The sequence below is a fragment of the Saccopteryx bilineata genome, chromosome 5, assembly GCF_036850765.1.
Source record: "Saccopteryx bilineata isolate mSacBil1 chromosome 5, mSacBil1_pri_phased_curated, whole genome shotgun sequence".
Lineage (NCBI taxonomy): Eukaryota > Metazoa > Chordata > Mammalia > Chiroptera > Emballonuridae > Saccopteryx > Saccopteryx bilineata.
Genome location: NC_089494.1, coordinates 207,444,856 through 207,462,487, shown reverse-complemented (window position 1 = coordinate 207,462,487; position 17,632 = coordinate 207,444,856). Strand labels below are relative to the sequence as shown.

At 42.3% G+C, this 17,632-nt stretch overlaps 1 protein-coding gene across 2 annotated transcripts in view; it reads right to left on the bottom strand.

Moving 5' to 3' along the window:
* Positions 1–1,931: 1,931 nt before the first annotated feature.
* The window catches only part of SCARB2 (scavenger receptor class B member 2), a 66,592-nt gene continuing 50,891 nt past the window's right edge, over positions 1,932–17,632 (bottom strand). Inside the window, exons 8-12 of one of the 2 annotated variants that reach the window (XM_066279177.1) lie at positions 14,917–15,035; positions 13,166–13,239; positions 11,081–11,132; positions 6,418–6,576; positions 1,932–4,755 (exon numbers count right to left, since the gene is read on the bottom strand). In XM_066279177.1, the coding sequence (XP_066135274.1) occupies positions 4,711–4,755; positions 6,418–6,576; positions 11,081–11,132; positions 13,166–13,239; positions 14,917–15,035 (449 nt within the window). In that variant the 3' untranslated portion in view covers positions 1,932–4,710. The remainder of the gene's footprint in view (positions 4,756–6,417; positions 6,577–11,080; positions 11,133–13,165; positions 13,240–14,916; positions 15,036–17,632) is intronic. The other variant, XM_066279178.1, reaches the window with a different exon arrangement.

Below are 17,632 nucleotides of genomic sequence, written 5' to 3'. Positions count from 1 at the left end.
TCAATAAAAGGTTTAAAAATAAAAATATATAGGGCTCTGGCTGGTTGGCTCAGTGGTAGAGCGTGTGGAAAGTCCCAAGTTCGATTCCCAGTCAGGGCACACAGGAGAAGCGCCCATCTGCTTCTCCACCTTTCCCCCTCTCCCTCCTCTCTGTCTCTCTCTTTCCCTCCCGCAGCCAAGGCTTCATTGGAACAAAGTTTTCCCCTGGCACTAAGGACGGCTCCATGGCCTCCACCTCAGGCACTAGAATGTCTCCGGCCACAACGGAGCAATGCCCCAGATGGGTAGAGCATCACCCCCTAGTGGGCATGCCAGGTGGATCCTGGTAGAGTTGCATGCGGGAGTCTCGCTGACTGCTTCCCTGCTTCTAACTTTGGAAAAATACAAATATATATATTAGTTGAATAAAAGGAAAACTATAGTTATTGTTGGAAATGGGGATGTGAAGGCGATCTGTCTGTGACATCTGTCACCCCATTGACTGCAAGGGTTGATTCGACTGATCTGGCTGGCTAAGTGGGTATCCCCTTCCTCCCTCACTGCTCTATATGTGTCCCTCCCAAAGCTGCACACTGGGTTGAAGAGGACTACCGTCCCTGACCGAGAGGACTGTTCTTCAGTCAAGGGTGTACGAGTAGCTGCGCTCCCCTGCTAGAACCTCCAATCTCCCAAGGAAATGGGACCTCTATCTTGTGTTACATGTGTTTCCATATTTCTGGGCTTTGTAATCTATACCACTCATCCTATAGCATGTTTTTGATTACTGTTCATGGGTATATGTTGTAAGACTTGGCAGTACATGTCACCCCTTATTAGTATTCTTTTAAATATATTTTCTGGAATTTTGTACTCCTTGTTTTGAAATAATTATGGTTGGTGTGTTCCAGATTTCTCTTTTTAAAATTTTTTTAAAGATTTTATTTTTATTCAGTTTAGAGAGGAGAGAGAGAGAGAGAGAGAGAGAGAGAAGTGGGAAGGAGCAGGAAGCATCAACTCCCATATGTGCCTTGACCAGGCAAGCCCAGGGTTTTGAACCAGCAACCTCAGCATTCCAGGTTAACACTTTACCCACTGTGCCACTACAGGTTTCTCTATATACCTTTGAATAAGCAGAAATAAGTACAGAAACTTCCCTTATAACATAAACCTGCTAAAATCAGATCTGGGATTCCTAGGAAGCACATATGCTAAGGATCAAGTGTCGTTAATCTATAATGAAGGACATTTGTATCACTGAGCTAAATATTTTATGACTGACCTGGATTCGCTCTAATTTCAGAAATAAGATGCAATAGTATTGGCAAGGAAAAGGTTTTAAAAGTAATATAAAATTTGGACTAGTCACTTTAGCGCAACTATTCCCAGAAACAAAAGTCCAGTACCTGTCCAATAGCTCTCTGATCCTACTGAGCCCTTCTGGGAGGACCTGCCTGCATTTTAGTTTGCGTTTACCTGGAAGCAGGCCTGAATGAGAAGGTTAGTGCAGGTAGATTATTTGGGAGGAAGCAGCGTGAGGGGCGAGGACAGTGAGCCAGGGAACGAAGAAATGGTAACGGAGCAGTTCCTACCCTCGCAGTTCTAATGAAGGAGCCCTGAGGAATGGCCTGAGCGCTGTCCCGCTGAGGATTGGAATAGTTACCACCTTGCTCTTGCCCCCTCTGGTTGAGCGTGTCCCTGGGGTATTAACTCCCCAAGCTCCTGAGGGGCTTCGGCTGCTGGAGAAAGCCTGGAGGTAGTAAAGCACAGCACGGGACCTGCCTGAAGCGGGACTTGTCTGGCTGCCTCTAACTACCACAGTTGAGCTGCAATCAGAGGTGGCCCACAGAGTGTGACTTAGGCCTGCGTCAGAAAAGAGGGCAGGGAGCATCTTTCAAATAAAATTCCATAGACAACTGGACATCTGACGACATAACATACAATTTCCAGTGCAATTTCATGTAAACGGTTTTTTATTAGTGAAATACTTCATTGCATTAAGGGTAGAAATAAACATATCAAGGATCACATGAAATGAACCAACTATACAGGCTACATTAAGAGCATTCAGGTCAGTATCCTCTTTAATAGCCACAAGCAATTAACTCCAGTAATAATGCCCAGAGGGCCAAGCATGAAGGTCACCTTTTACAGAACTCACATTTCAAGCAATGTAAATAGAAAATTAGCCTCCTTAAGTAAAAACCCCAATAGGGGTAAGTCGTATAATACTCGCTCCACTTGACCATTCCTTAGTGACCTTTTTAGAAGTGAAGGAATAAAGCCTAGGGGTAAAGCCTGGAGCTAAAAGTGGCCAAGCGAACTTCTTGTCCTTTGTTCAACTCCCAGTTTTCCTCGAGAGAAGTGAAGTAACCCTTCTCTGTTCCGTTTCTCCCTAAGTTGAGTGGCACAGTACAGGACACAGGTGTTCTGTGATTATGACAATCACAAAAACTTTGGGGGCCCTTCCGGGAAAATGGCTCCAAGACAGTGAGTATGAGAAATAGTTTGTTCTTATCAATTGAAAACCAAATAGGTAGTACATTCAGTCTTCTTAACCAATCTATAATCTTGCCTGCAGTTGATGAGTTTGCTACAGACTTCTCAGAAGGAAAATATCAAATGTGATTTTAAGCCAAGTAATTATTAAGAATGATACGGAGCCCAGATTGATGTTTCTGTCCTTCTTTTCTTCTCTCCCCCTTCCTTTCACTCTAAAATCAATTTTAAAAATCCTATGGAAATTTTATATTGTTTTTGGTCTCCGTTTGTGTGGGATTCAGTCTAAAGATATATATATATATCATTAACTTATCATTTATAGTATTTAAAAATTGCCTCCTCACAAATGATTATATTATATTTTGTTAATAGGATAAACCAGTGAGTTTGCAATGGTTTCTCAGTTTTACTAAGTGTGGACAAGTGGGTGCATAAAAGACTAAGGTGTTCCAATTATCCAGTTAAATATTGATAAATTCAAAAAAGTCTAGATATGTGGCATTATTGAAGACAAATTACTTTTAACTTAGTTTTTCCACATTTCATTGATTTGGGGTAACTATAGGTTCTATCTTAATTCAGAGAGATGTTGAGATTTTAATGAATTGGCCCTTAAGAAGAGAAAATATATTACATATTGTAGAGAGAGAGAAAATTGGGGCAAAATAGACTAAAGCAATTTATCACTCCCTTTCGGGGATGAGGAGCTATGTTGGTGAAACCCATGGCTTTTTTTTTCTTCTTCATCTGTTTACACTGAAATACAGTTTTAAATAAAACACACTATAGAATTATTGAGTTAAGATACTTTATATGCACGTTGCCAGATAATTGTATAGGTTTCTTAATTAAAAATGAATACTGAACTATGAAAATAAAAAAAATTTTTTCCCTTATGCTTGAATTCTGTGACATATGACAGTTCCCACTCCTCTGATGTAGGTTACACTGACAACAAAGAGGTCTTCTCAAGAACGGGGACGCTGCTCTGGTCCCAAGGGACCATTAAAGCACTCTCTGTGCAGTGTTTACAGCACTGTCACTCTGTCAGGAGACGATTGTCACAGGAAGCGTAGGGCACATTTTTCTCTATTCGGTGAGTGACAGTGGCCGCACAGCATCAAAAGGAATCGAATCTGAGGAAAGAACAATTTATAAAAACAATTTCAAAGTTACCAAAAAGCCTGAGCCAGAAAAAAATGTCTCTAACTTCCTCAAATTTATGTGCAACTTAGGCTCTGGATACATGGATTTCTTATACTCGTAAATAATTTTACAAATAATCACTCAATGACACTGTAATTAATACAGTATATCATTTTTGGCAAGGGCGATTGGGAGGAGGGATCAGTTTTTTATTATATTCTCCCAGGAGTACCTTTCCACATCAAGATCATTTTAACTAAAAAAATAACAAACCATCCACGAATCTCAGAATTAGCATTTAGTTCTACTCTCTATGAAATACCGGCGCTGTCCTCACCAACACTATGTATGCATTCTTTCAATTCACAAAAGTGCCAAGTAAAGAATCCTCCGGTGCTTACTGCTGCCAACTGATAGTGCCTTGCTCCACCAAGCCCTCCCCACCTGATTTCTATCCCGTATGAAAGTAGTCAGAAGATCGAATCACTTTCCTGGGGGGAATCATGAACTGACAATTAGCATGAAATGCAATATATAACTTTTTTAAAAAGGAAATTAGATGCATTTGAATGATGTCCTGAATGAGGCTACCATTTTTAGCCTGGGTTCTGAACTTAATTACTTCTGGTTTTGGGATGACATGAATGGAGGAATACAACCAAAAAATGGTATCTATGTGTTCTGAACACAAAGTTTGGTGAATAAAATGTACAGAATAAGGTTAGACCAAGTAGCATTAACACGAGATGCAGAGACATTATAACCACAACAGTGGGCACAAAATTCTGGAGCGACCAGTACCCAACAACACAAAAATTACTATACAAGAGTTTATTAAATACTTGCTAGACACATGAAAAACAAAACACGTTGTCAGGGACCACAGGAATTGCTAAAGCCTGACGGCCGACAGGTCAGCCTGCTCTTTAAGGTCCGGCTGGAATGCTCTCATCGCCTGCCGGCTCGGGCTCTTCCCTTCCTCTCACAACAGGCAGCCAGCATGTGAGGGTGCGGACGGCTCCCCGTGTCCGTCTGGTCCAGGTCAGGGCAGCCCAAAGCGGTTCCTTCACCAAGCTCAGGCCGTGGTTAGGTTCGTATGAGGGGCGCTCTTTCATCTGCAGTTCCCTGTGACTCAGAACAGAGAGGACCCAGAAGTTAGGTGTTCATGCCAGAAACTTCTATGTGGAAAGTTGGGGCAGGGGGTGGTGGAGGAAGGGGTAGGAGGTCAGGCTGGCTGGGAGGTGCTCAGCCCACTCACCTCTCTTCTCTGCACCTGCTGCTTCTTGCTCTTCCTTTAACATTCCGCCCTAACTCTCTCTCGAGGCCTGCTCTGACCACGCTACCCGGGATCCCAGAGCAGTCCCCTTCCCTATGTGGACCCAGACTATGACCCTTACCACGCCTGGCTGAATTTGTTTCCTTCCTGGTTTGAAACCCACCAGAGAACAACATCTCGGAGGTGGGTTTCAATAACTGCTTGCTTGTTGAATACGTGCGGATGACTAACTGCAGGGGCAGTGCTCACATTTACATGAGCTTCCATCTGTGCTTAGGAAAATCTCAGTGACTGTACGATGTCAAACCAGGAGTCAAACTGGAAGCGACATCCACAGAGACAGAAATGGCAAAATATGGGGATTTAAAGAACAGCATACGGAATATAAGTTAATAATATTGTGAAAACTATGTGTGCTGCCAGGTGGGTACTGGCGAGATTGGGGGGATGCCTTGTAAAGTATATATGATGGTCTAACCACTATGCAATACATCTAAAATGAATACAAAATAACTTTAATGTGAACTACAATTGAAAAATAAAATTAAAAGAAAAATGGAAAAATAGTTGTCTCACACCTAATTCACTGTAATGTGATACAGGAATGTGGAAGATGGCGAAGTCTGGACTCATGTTATTTTCATGGTTTCAACCTATTTCATTTCCTCCCTCGCATGTACCTCAGACAATTAGTTGAGGCAGCTGGGAGAAAAAATAAACAGCCTTTGTTGCAAACAAGAAAGCTGCTGAGAATTTAAAAAAGGCCCCTAAAAGGTTCACTGAAGGTATTTAGACCCCTAGGTTGGCCTGCTTGTCACTGAGGAGGCCTGTATAACTCTGCTTATCCCATGCATTTGGGGTTGTTCCCCTCCCTCCAGTAAAGTAATGACAACCCCTGTGCTAATCATTTATGAGGCAATGACGGCTCAATGGTAGGTATCTTTAATATTATATCACAGAATTTTTTTCCAGCAGGTCCTGCTAGCCTTGCCCTATAATCTTGGAGCTGTTTTATTATATAACTAATGTTTATTGAGTTCTTATTAAATGCTAACACTGGACCAAGTGCTTTATGTTGACCATATCACAAAATCTCACAAAAAAACTCCTAAGGGAGGGTTGAGTATTATCCCATTTTATAAATGGTAAAACTGAGGGTCACACAGCTATTAAGTGGCAGTACTGGGATTTGAACCTAGGCAGTCTGACACCAAATGCCAGCTGCTTAGCTGTTAAATATTCTTCCCTTTCTTTCAGGTTATTTTCAAAGACATAAAGCTTATTCCCAGGGACTTCATTCCTACCACGAGAGCCCCAAACACTGGACCGTACCATTCCATTACCCCTCCTTGCTTCTCATTTTGTCCAGCAGTAATATAACCATGAAATTACTGTGCCCAGCATCAAACTTCAGAATCCACCCTAATGACCAAGCTGACAGCCCTTCGAGGAAGCCCAGTTGAATTTCTCAGGCAGAGTTATCCAGCAAGAAAGCAGTTCCCCGAGCCGCTGCTCACCTCATCCATGGATCCCTGTCCTCGGCACGCGAGCCAGGTGAAGATCAGCCCAAAGAACACACCCAGCGCCATGACGATGTAGGGTATGTTGGTGACAATCAAAGTTGTGTTAATCACAGACTTTAGTCGACTTGCAGTCTCTTTATCAATTAGGACACTCTAGGAAAGCAAGAAAACAGTGTGGCCTTGATTACTAAATATCCAGGGTGTAATTTTTTTTGTGCTATTATCTTTCCTTCCAATCATTAAATATAATTTGGGTATGTCCTCCTGTCAGCAAACCAGAGATTCTGAAATCCACTGACAAATCAAAGTAACCAGAGGGGGCACTTATTCATGAACATCTTCCCTTTTCTCTTGCAGATATATTTTATCCCAGAATAGGTTGGAAGGAGGAGAGTAAAAAGTATTTAAAAATACTGAAATAATCATCTTTTGTTTTGTTTCAGACAACTCCAATTCATCCTTTAAAATCCAGCTCAGCATAACTTCCTTCTAGAAGTTTTTTATGGCCACCTAAGTCCTGGTTAAAGGGCCCTTTTTATTTTATTTATTTATTTATTTGCATTTACAGCTCACTTTTTTTTTTTTCCTGAAGTGAGAAGCAGGGAGGCAGAGAGACAGACTCCCGCAAGAGCCCAACTGGGATTCACCCATCATGCCCACCAGGGGGCAATGCTCTGCCCATCTGGGCTGTTGCTCCATTGCAACCAGAGCCATTCTAGCATCTGAAGCAGAGGTCATGGAGCCATACTCAGCGCCCGGGCCAATTTTGCTCCAATGGAGCCTTGGCTACGGGAGGGGAAGAAAGAGATAAGAGTGAAAGGAGAGAGGGAAGGGTGGAGAAGCAGATGGTGCTACTCCTGTGTTCCCTGACCAGGACTCGAACCCAGGACTTCCACACACTGGGCCAACACTCTACCACTAAGCTAACCAGCCAGGGCCTCCAGCTAACTCTTTAAGATCCACCATCACTATCTTTACACTTTGCATTGTAACTGTGTTCACCTGCTGGTCTTCTTGTGACTGTGAGGTCACCTCAACAATGGGTATAGAACCCTGCACACCAGGCGTCCCCAAACTACGGCCTGTGGGCCGCAATGCGGCCCCCTGAGGCCATTTATCCAGCCCCCACTGCACTTCTGGAAGGGGCACCTCTTTCATTGGTGGTCAGTGAGAGGACCACTGTATTTGGCAGCCCTCCAATGGTCTGAGGGACAGTGAACTGCCCCCTGTGTAAAAAGTTTGGAGACCCCTGCTGCACACAGTGGGTGCTCAACTAATGTCAGGAGATTAAATGAATGAATGAAATACACCAACAATGGTGTAGGGAAAGTATATCTTCTCTCCTGGTTAGAGCTACACTAATCAGAACCAGAGGTCTCAACAGAAAGTGTTCAGAGGAAGTCTTGAGTCTAACCAGAATTCTAGAGGGTATTCTAAGGAAATGTTTTAGAAGAACACTTTCTGTATGCAGAGCAAAGGTATTATCACCGTAAACTGTTATTGGTGAGGTATCCAAAAAGCTTAATTCTAGAAAGTTTATTTGCAACAAATGGGACTTTGAACTTAATTTGGGTTAGGTTTGCACTGAGCCAGGGGGTCTAGAGCTGGTTTTTGCAGTAACTGGCCAAGGCCTGTCAGGGTCAGCATCTCCTCCTCTAGAAAAAACGAAGGGGAGAGCAGCCTCCAAGGTCATTTCCAGGTCTCCCTGAATTCAACCTGGTCTTTTTTTTTTCTTTTAGAGAGAGAGAGAAATATGGGGTATAAGTGGAAACCATTAACTCATAGTAGTTGCTTCCCATATGTGCCTTGACTGGGCAAGCCCAGGATTTCAAACCAGTGACCTCAGCATTCCAGGTTGACGCTTTATCCACTGCGCCACCACAGGTCAGGCTCAACCAAGTCTTTAACAAAAAAACCAGAGCACAAGTGGAGGGGACTTCAGATATGTCGCAACTATAAACATATGCTGTCAGAGCAGAGCCATTCCTCATTTACAAAAAGCCCTACTTTCGCGCTCATCTTCACAAATAATAACAATGACAACCCAGGACCGACTATATATAGGACCTACAATATGATAAATATTGCCTGAAATAATAAAAGCCTTGTCTTAGCACTGTAATCATAAATCCTTTAAAGCTTATAAATGTGACTACCAAAGTAATGCTAAATTTAAAAGAGAAAGAGCATTGGCTTGGTGCTTCCCAGTTGCTCCCCGGTCAGGGCACTCATGAGAAGAGACCATCTGCTTCTCTTCCCCTTCCTCACCCCGTCTCTCTCTTCCCCTCCCACAGCCAGTGGCTCTATTGGTTCGAGCATTGGTCTCAGGTGCTGAGGATAGCTGGGTTGATTCAAGCATTGGCCACAGATGGGGGTTGCTGGGTGGACCCCCGTCAGGGTGCATGCAGGAGTCTATCTCCCCTCCTTTCAAAAATTTTTCAAAAAGGATATAAAACTCTAACTACAGTATGGTCTCAATTATGTAACATCAAAATCAAAATAATACCGATGCAACACAAGCAGATGTCAACAGCAATTTTCTGTGAGGGACGGGCTTACCAGTGCTACACTTTATAAAAAAAATAAATAAATTTTTTTTTGTTTCCCAAGGGTTCTACAAAAAGCACATATTAGTTTAACAAAATGTAAACCATTAAGTTTTCACAAAATTATTCTTGGAAAAACTTTTATAATACACTGGTGAGGAAAATAAAGCAAGTTAAATACAATATGTCTGATCAGGGTTTGTGAAAAGTGATTTCAATTTTTTTCCTTTTCTTGCTCATCTGTTACTAAGTTTTCTACAAAGAACAAGTATTTTGGGGGAAGAGAAAAATAATAAAAAAAATTTTAAATGCTGTTAAAAACAAAAGCCAGCCAACTGGATTTATTACCCATACAATTTTCCTCTCGAAACTAGGAGAAGAGAAGGGAAACCAAGGAGAAAGAACTACAGCAAGTGTGACTCAGAAAACAATTGATCACAGGAGTTTTAAAGTGAGTACTTTCTGAGCTTTCAGAATATGCTTTTATTAACAAAACTTCAATTCATACCTAACATTTAGAGACAATATTTCTGTGGGTATACTGTGAAAGAAATATTTCTTTAGGGAAAATCCTTTTGTTTGAACTAAGATAGGATCTGTTTCCTACAGTTCACAATAAGAGTATTTACCAGAAAGCAGGAAAACTCTATGCCTTGCTGAAGGCGGAGGCCGCCATGTGCAGCCGAAATTAGTGGGCGCATCCCACTTTTTATTTAACCGTTTCTTTAACTGCCTCACACAAAGCATTTATTAATGTTGTCAATCATTTTAATTTTACTCTTTCCATCCTTCTCAACTGATGAACAGCAAGCCTATGACATTTTACAAACTGGTTGGGTTTCAAAGGAGGAGACAAAGAAAGGTTTGATTGGCCATCTATCTATCTGCATGTTGGTTGTTTATTGTTTCCTCAGGTCTGACATTGCTTCATTGATCTCTGCATTTTGTTCCTTACACAATCACCTTCCTAGAAGGGAGTTTTACCCAAATAATGTTCTCGAGAAGGGAAATCTCTTTCTGTCATTTTCAAATCACAGACATAAGTGGCTTCATGTAAACACATAAACATTTTCTCTACATCCTTGCCAGCACCTATCATGTGTTGTTTTGTTAATGAGCACCTTTCTGACTGGTGTGAGGTGGTATCTCATTGTGGTTTTAATTTGCATTTCTCTAATGATTAGTGATGTTGAACATTTTATCTGTCTATTGGCCATCTGTATGTCCTCTTTGGAGAAGTGTCTATTCATTTCTTTTGCCCATTTTTTGATTGGATTGTTTGTCTTCCTGGTGTTGAGTTTTACAAGTTCTTTATAAATTTTGGTTATTAACCCCTTAGCAGATGTATTGTCAAATATGTTCTCCCATTGTGTGGTTTGTCTTTTTATTCTGTTCATACTGTCTTTAGCCTCCTGCACTGCTGGTGGGAATGCAGACTGGTGCAGTCACTGTGGAAAACAGTATGGAGATTCCTCAAAAAATTAAAAATGGAACTGCCTTTCGACCCAGCCATCCCACTTACAGGAATATATCCCAAGAACACCGTATCACTGACTCAAAAAAAAAAGAATTACATCCCCATGTTTATGGCAGCATTGTTCACAATAGTGAAGATCTGGAAACAGCCCAAGTGTCCGTCAATGGATGAGTGGATTAAAAAGCAGTGGTACATATATACAATAGAATACTATGGGGCTATGAAAAAGAAGGAAATATTACCTTTTGCAACAACATGGATGAACCCGGAAACTATTATGTTAAATGAAATAAGCCAGGCAGAGAAAGAAAAATATCATATGACCTCACTCATTTGAGGAATTCAAGGAACAATGTGAACTGAGAAATGGAATTAAACCTGAAGGGAAGGGGGGAAGGAGCTGTTGAGGGGAGTATGGGGGAAGGGGGATGCATTCAGGGAGACACTAGAATTTATGTAAATGCAATAAGTAAATAAATAAATAAAAACAAAAAAACATTTCCTGAGGACAAACAGGTTTTTAAAAATCACCTTTCCCCCCACTGCTCACATCTGAAATGATATATAATTACAATAGTAGACATCATAATGGAAGACTGCCAAGCTTCCACAAGTAAAACATACCAGGACTCACCTCATTCACATGCATCACTGGGAAAACCATGGTTCTAATGTTTCCTGTTTCACTACAAAGACAAAAGATGAGATCATTTTAAAGACATTCTCATTGTAATGGCACACTGGTCTGGAGAAACACACACATATTTCATTAAATTACCCAGAATTTTTTTTTTGACAGAGACAGAGAGACAGAGAGAGGGACAGATAGGGACAGACAGACAGGAAGGGAGAGAGATGAGAAGAATCAATTCTTCATTGTGGTACCTTAGTTGTTCATTGATTGCTTTCTCATATGTGCCTTGACTTGGGGGCTCCAAGTTGAGTGAGTGACCCCTTGCTCAAGCCAATGACCTTGAGCTTCAAGCCAGCAACCATGGGGTCATGTCTATGATCCCACACTCAAGCCAGTGACCTTGGGATTTCGAACCTGGGTCCTCTATGTCCCAGTCCGACTCTCTATCCACTGTGCCACTATCTGGTCAGGCTAAATTACTCAGAATTTAAAGAGATTTCTTCGTTATCTTTGCAAACACACATCAATCAGAAGTTAGAGTCTAATCAGTCAGTGCAGCAATTCCAAATGTAGCACATTTATGTAAACTGTTTTTATCAAAACAAAATGCTGGTCCTGGCCAGGTAGCTCAGTTCGTTAGAACATCAACCTGATGGGCCAAGGCTGTGGGTTTGATTCCCAGGTCAGGGCACATACAAGAATCAACCAATGAATGCATCAGTAACTGGAGCAACAATCTATGTTTCTCTCTCTCTCTCTCTCTCTCTCTCTCTCAAATCAGTAAGTAAAGTTAAAAAACAAACAAACAAAATACTGAAAGCAAATTCATCAAAATGATTAGAATCTTCCCAAGAATCAGAGGGGAGGCTACAGCTGGCAACACAGTGCTGGCAGTCCTCAGCATGTTGTGTGACCAGGCTACTAGGTATCACCTTCACAAGAGCCTCGACTAGAGCAATCACCTACTGAAGATTCACCATGTCCTCAGCATGTTGTGTGACCAGGCTACTAGGTATCACCTTCACAAGAGCCTCGACTAGAGCAATCACTTCCTGAGGATTCACCAGGCACCAGCTGCACAGGTGTTTTGGCGACATAGCTGATTTAATTCTCACAGTAGTCCTGAACAGTAGATATTACTCGCCCAGGTTTAAGAGAGGAAATTATGGCTCAGAGTAAATTGTCCAGGAGCACCAGAGTCAATGGTAGAGCCAGGGTGGTACTGTAATTCCATTTTGATTCTAAAGCAGTACACCATAACAACTAAATTATAATGCCTCAGAATACACACATGGGTGAAAAATGCAGCTGTGCAACCCACATTTGCCTTCTAGAAAGATCCATGATTGTGGGGTTAATCTGGCAAATTCAAAGGGGGAACCAAGTTTTATAGATAGATGGATGGATAATAGAAAGAACAGACAGATGTATATTATGTATAGCTCTGTATATAGTTTTTTTTCCATTTAATATTAAATCATAAGCATTTTCTCATAGCCAAAAAATCCCCATAGAAAAGTTTGAGTTAATTGGGAATCTTAATTAAGCAGTGTTTTTTAGATGGAGTGTGGGGAGGACAGGGTGGACTCAGAGTCCTTTTTTTTTTTTCAGAGTCCGTTTTTAACTATCCAAGTGGAGCTTGTGGCCGGCCCTGGGTGGTAGCAGTGGGAAAGGAAGGGACAGCCAGCGTTATGGCGAGGGACATGCTGAGTGGAGTGGGTAAGAGCCAGCTCTGCAGCCTTCCTAGCTGTAGCTGGGTGGTAGCCAGTTAACTTCTCTGAGCCTCATTTTCCTCGACTGTGAAATGGGATAATACAGGGTTATTATGAGGAATAAATGAGTTAATATCTGTAAGGTACTTAGAACAACGCCTGATCCATAGGAACCACTCTGTATGCATTTGGTTTAAATAAAATAAGTAAATTCCAGGACCAAGGCAGCCTGAGAAAATGCCGGTCATGCCTGACCCCTGAGGGGCGGGGTGAGTGGACTCAGAAGCGGCTGTGTCCCTCCCGACATCAATCCCGCTGGGAAGTCCATGCAGGAAAACTACCCTTTGCCTGTGTAGAAAGAAACAGAACTTACATAAAGCCATCTATTTTTTCAACATAAACGTTGATTTGGAACCTCTTGGCTCCTCTTAGGATGACTCCGGTCAACTGCAAATCAGAGAAATGGAAAGAAAACATTATTAAAATAAAAAAACACAGTTTTATTTCAACAGAGCACCATTTCTGTGTAGTTCTGACCAACAGGGTAACCCCTACCATGTTTAATAGGCAAGGGACCAGGGAAACACTGACCCCGGAACAAAATGACAGATATGGATTATTTTTAGGTGCTGGTAGACCAACGTTCCTCAAACTTGAATATGCATGTGTGTTCTTGTTAAAATTCAGGTGCTGATTCAGTGGGTCTGAGCTGGGGCCTAAGACTGGGCATTTCTAACTAGCTCTGAGAATGCTGTCACTTTGAATAGCAAAGCCCTAGAGGACCCTGGCAGAAGGGAGATCTAACAGATCCCTGTCAGGGGAATGGCTGTCACTGCCACAGAATAATGCCCAGGTGTGGTCACGGCCCACCCAGGAGGAACAGCTGCAGCTGTCATCTAAGGTTATGGGACTGTGCCCAGCCCTTGGTAAACAGCACCTGCTAACAGTCTGGCTGATGAAAAGGAACTTACTGGTGGTTAAGAGAGAAAAGGAAGAAAACCACATCAAGACCACTGATTTCTCAGATACAAATCACTGAGTGTTGCTAAGAGTGAAGTTCCCCTACACTATGGTGCTAAAATAATACTTTTGCTTCTATCTTATTGTGCCATGTCTTTAAAAGCCAAAGAATGAAGGTATATAACCTTTGCTTCAGTTTCTACAGTAAGAGGCTGTCATATTGTAAAATGATACCTATCCTTTTAACATGGTTTTCGTTTTTCTCTTCTATGAATATAGGATTAAAGGGTATGTATACCTGGTGGCTTTTAAATGAGTAATACGTAATAAACTCTCAAAAGTACCTACAGAAAGTGGTCTGCCAAAAGTGACTAAAACTGCCCTGGCTGGTTGGCTCAGTGGTAGAGCGTCGGCCCAGTGTGTAGATGTCCTGGGTTCAACTCCTGGTCAGGGCACACAGGAGAAGCTCCTATCTGCTTCTACACCGCACCTCCTTTTGCTTTTCTCTCTCTCTCTCTTCTCCTCTCCTCCTGCAGACATGGCTCAATTAGAGCGAGTTGGCCCTGAGATGGCTCCATGGCCTCCACCTCAGGTGCTAAAAAATGGCTTCGGTTGCAACCATGCAAGGGCCCCAGATGGGCAGAGCATCATCCCCTAGTGGGCTTGCCGGGTGGATCCCGGTTGGGGTGCATGCGGGAGTCTGTCTCTGCCTCCCCTCCTCTAACTAACTAAAAAAAAAAAGTGACTAAAACTAATATATATACTTAAATTTTAACCAAAACATTTCTGGCAGTAAACAGAGGAAGGTCTTCAATCTTGCTAACCCATTCCTCCAGGGGAGAAATGTCTGTATGTTCAGCTCCAGGGCTGGTGACAGAAGACTGACCAGGTTACCTGGATCTAATCTCAGTTGTTTTCAATGATTTAAGTTTCACTGTTGCTTTTTTGTCGAAGCAGGTTTGCTGGTGTTTCCGTATATTAGATCCACAGGATTCAGCCTTCCGAATGAGAGACTAGGAGGCTGTGCATTACATTGCATGGAGCTCAGTTTCCTATATTTGACTGTATACGAAAGGAAGGCAGTGGATTTAAAGAGAGCTAAGGACTAAACCAGATGGACAGAATGAAGTGTATGGTCTTTTACCAGACAGAGGGTGTACTTACAGGATTAATGTCCACAAACGTCTCATGATACTCCTGATTTGGGTGCATGCCTCCTATGGCAGAAACAAACTTCTCATCTGCTTGGTAGAAGTGTGGGAAAGATAAAATGATAGGTGCACCTGCATTTTAAGGAAAACAGAAATGAATGATGTCGTTCTGAAAAGTCTAAGAGAAATGTAAACTGCAAGCCTGGTTCACAAGAAAAAGCTATAATAAGTAAACTGGGGTGGAGAGGGCAGGCTGAAATTCCATTCTACACCTCCTCGTTCAGGATTTACACTTCATCTCCTGACATCTCATTATGTTATTCCACAGTACATACTGAAGTCCTAGCTAAACTGTTTATTCTTCAATAAGCATTTATTCAACCTATAAAGTAAATGCTTTATACACACTATTTTAATAAATGTTCCCAGCAAAGAACTATTATCCTCATTTTGCATTTGAGGACAGTGTGGTTCAGAGAAGTGACAAAATTTAGCCAGGGACATCCAGCTCTCAGGTGACAGAGGCAGACTTCTAACTCAGTAAAAGATGTTTTAGCTCAAAGCACTTAAAGCAGTTGTTTCACCTACAGTTCTCTACTAGTAAATAGCCTTTCTCTCTGTCTCTCTCTCTCTTTCTCTCTCCCTCCCTCTTCCCTTCCCTCCCTCTCTCTCTCTTTCTTTTGCTTGCTTTTCTGTTTTTAGTTTATCTAAGACAGGCTTTGCTCTCCTGCATCTGTCGATGCAGAATTTTTTAAGACTGTGCCTGGTCCTGACCTCTGCCGGCCTCTGACCAGAGTAAGGCCCGCCCACATGAAGACCCTGGGTTTTTGTAGTTGTTCTGTTTTATTTTTGCCTTTTCTATTCATTTTAAGAGACAAATAGGGAAACAAGTTATTAAAGAAAACCTATGCTAGATTTTTCTATTGAGGAGGAGAGAGGGACTCAATATTCATTGCCAGGGAAATATATTTTTTTGAAGAAATTAGCTTATTGGTAAGTAATTTCATTTGCTTCCACACCCACCAGCCCCCTGGCTCAACACCCATATCGCCTGTCACACATGCAGGTGTTTTGCTCTTTACACCTAAACAGTTTCACAAAGCCATCCTTTCCTTCTTTGTAACCTACAGTCACGTTTAAAATGTATTTTTAAATCTTTATTGAGGGTTTAATAAGGGCCAGACACTGTCTTGAGTGTCTTATATCCATTACTGCTAACCGTCTCACAAGTGTCCAAGGAAGTTATAGAAATATAATACCCCCCACTTTTATGGATGAGAAAACTGATGTCTAGAACCCTTTTTATTTTTTTTTGTTTTATTTATTTATTTATTTATTTATTTTTGTATTTTTCTGAAGTCGGAAACGGGGAGGCAGTCAGACAGACTCCCGCATGCTCCTGACCGGGATCTACCCGGCATGCCCATCAGGGGGTGATGCTCTGCCTATCTGGGGCATTGCTCTGTTGCATCCAGAGCCATTCTAGTGCCTGAGGCAGAGGCCATAGAGCCATCCCCAGTGCCCGGGCCAACTTTGCTCCAATGGAACCTTGACTGCTGGAGGGGAAGAGAGAGACAGAAAGGAAGGAGAGGGGAAAGGGTGGAGAAGCAGATGGGCGCTTCTCCTGTGTGCCCTGGCTGGGAATCGAACCCGGGACTCCTGCACGCCAGCCGACGCTCTATCACTGAGCCAACCAGCCAGGGCCTTAGAACCCTTTTTAATCAACTGTGCCAATTGGCTAACAAATAGAATAGGACTCAAACCCACATCTCCCTGACTCTAGAACACTCACTCATCCCACTATCCAAATGTGACCCTGGCACATTCAAAACACTTGAGGATAATCCTGGAGAGTGAACATTTCAGTCTGCATTCGGTAATACACAAGAGGCAAGAGGGAAAAAACTGTAGCTAGAGGTTTGGCTGTTGCTCAGTAGAATCTTCCCGTTGGTGCTGACACCAATTTCTTGAGGTAGCAGAATATAAACAAAACAGAAATACACCCACATTTATGCCTGGAGCTGGGGGCACAGGGGCTCAGTGGGCAGGGCACTACGTCAGGACCATTCTCCCGGTAGGACAGTAGGAAGGGGTGCTGTGTCCCCTGGCACAGTCCTTCCCAAATGCCCAGGCATCATCTTCATGAGAATCACCTGGAGCTCATGTTTAAAATACAGAATCTGGGGCCCTCGTAATTGGGCCCTGGGACAGATATTTTTTAATGCTTCTCCAGTTAATCCTGCACGGCCAGGTTGGGGAGGCACTGCCCCATCAGACAAAGACAGGGAGGATCCTGCTGACCTCAGACTTATCTCAAAAGGAGATTTTCAAACCAGTTAGGAGGGCAAAAGTTAGCACATTAACTTTATTCAGAAGAAAAGGACAACTTTATTTAGGAGAAAGGGGTTACAGTGTTTCTCAAGAGAAACTGTAAAGGGGAATTGTAGCCTAAGAAGAATCACAGTCTGAATATAAGACCTTAATTCCAACCAGGACTTGCTGAGAGATAAAGATTTGATAAAAACCATGTTCCCTCTCTGATCCCTGGGTTTCACATTTACAAAAAGAGGCCATTAGGTATCTCTCTAAGTAAATGGTGTTGTGAATAATTATGCAACATATGATTGTTTTTATTTTTCCTTCTTTTCCAAGTGAGAGGAGGGAAGATAGAGAGACAGGCTCCTGCATATGTTTTGACTGGGATCCACACGGCAACTCCTGTCTTGGAC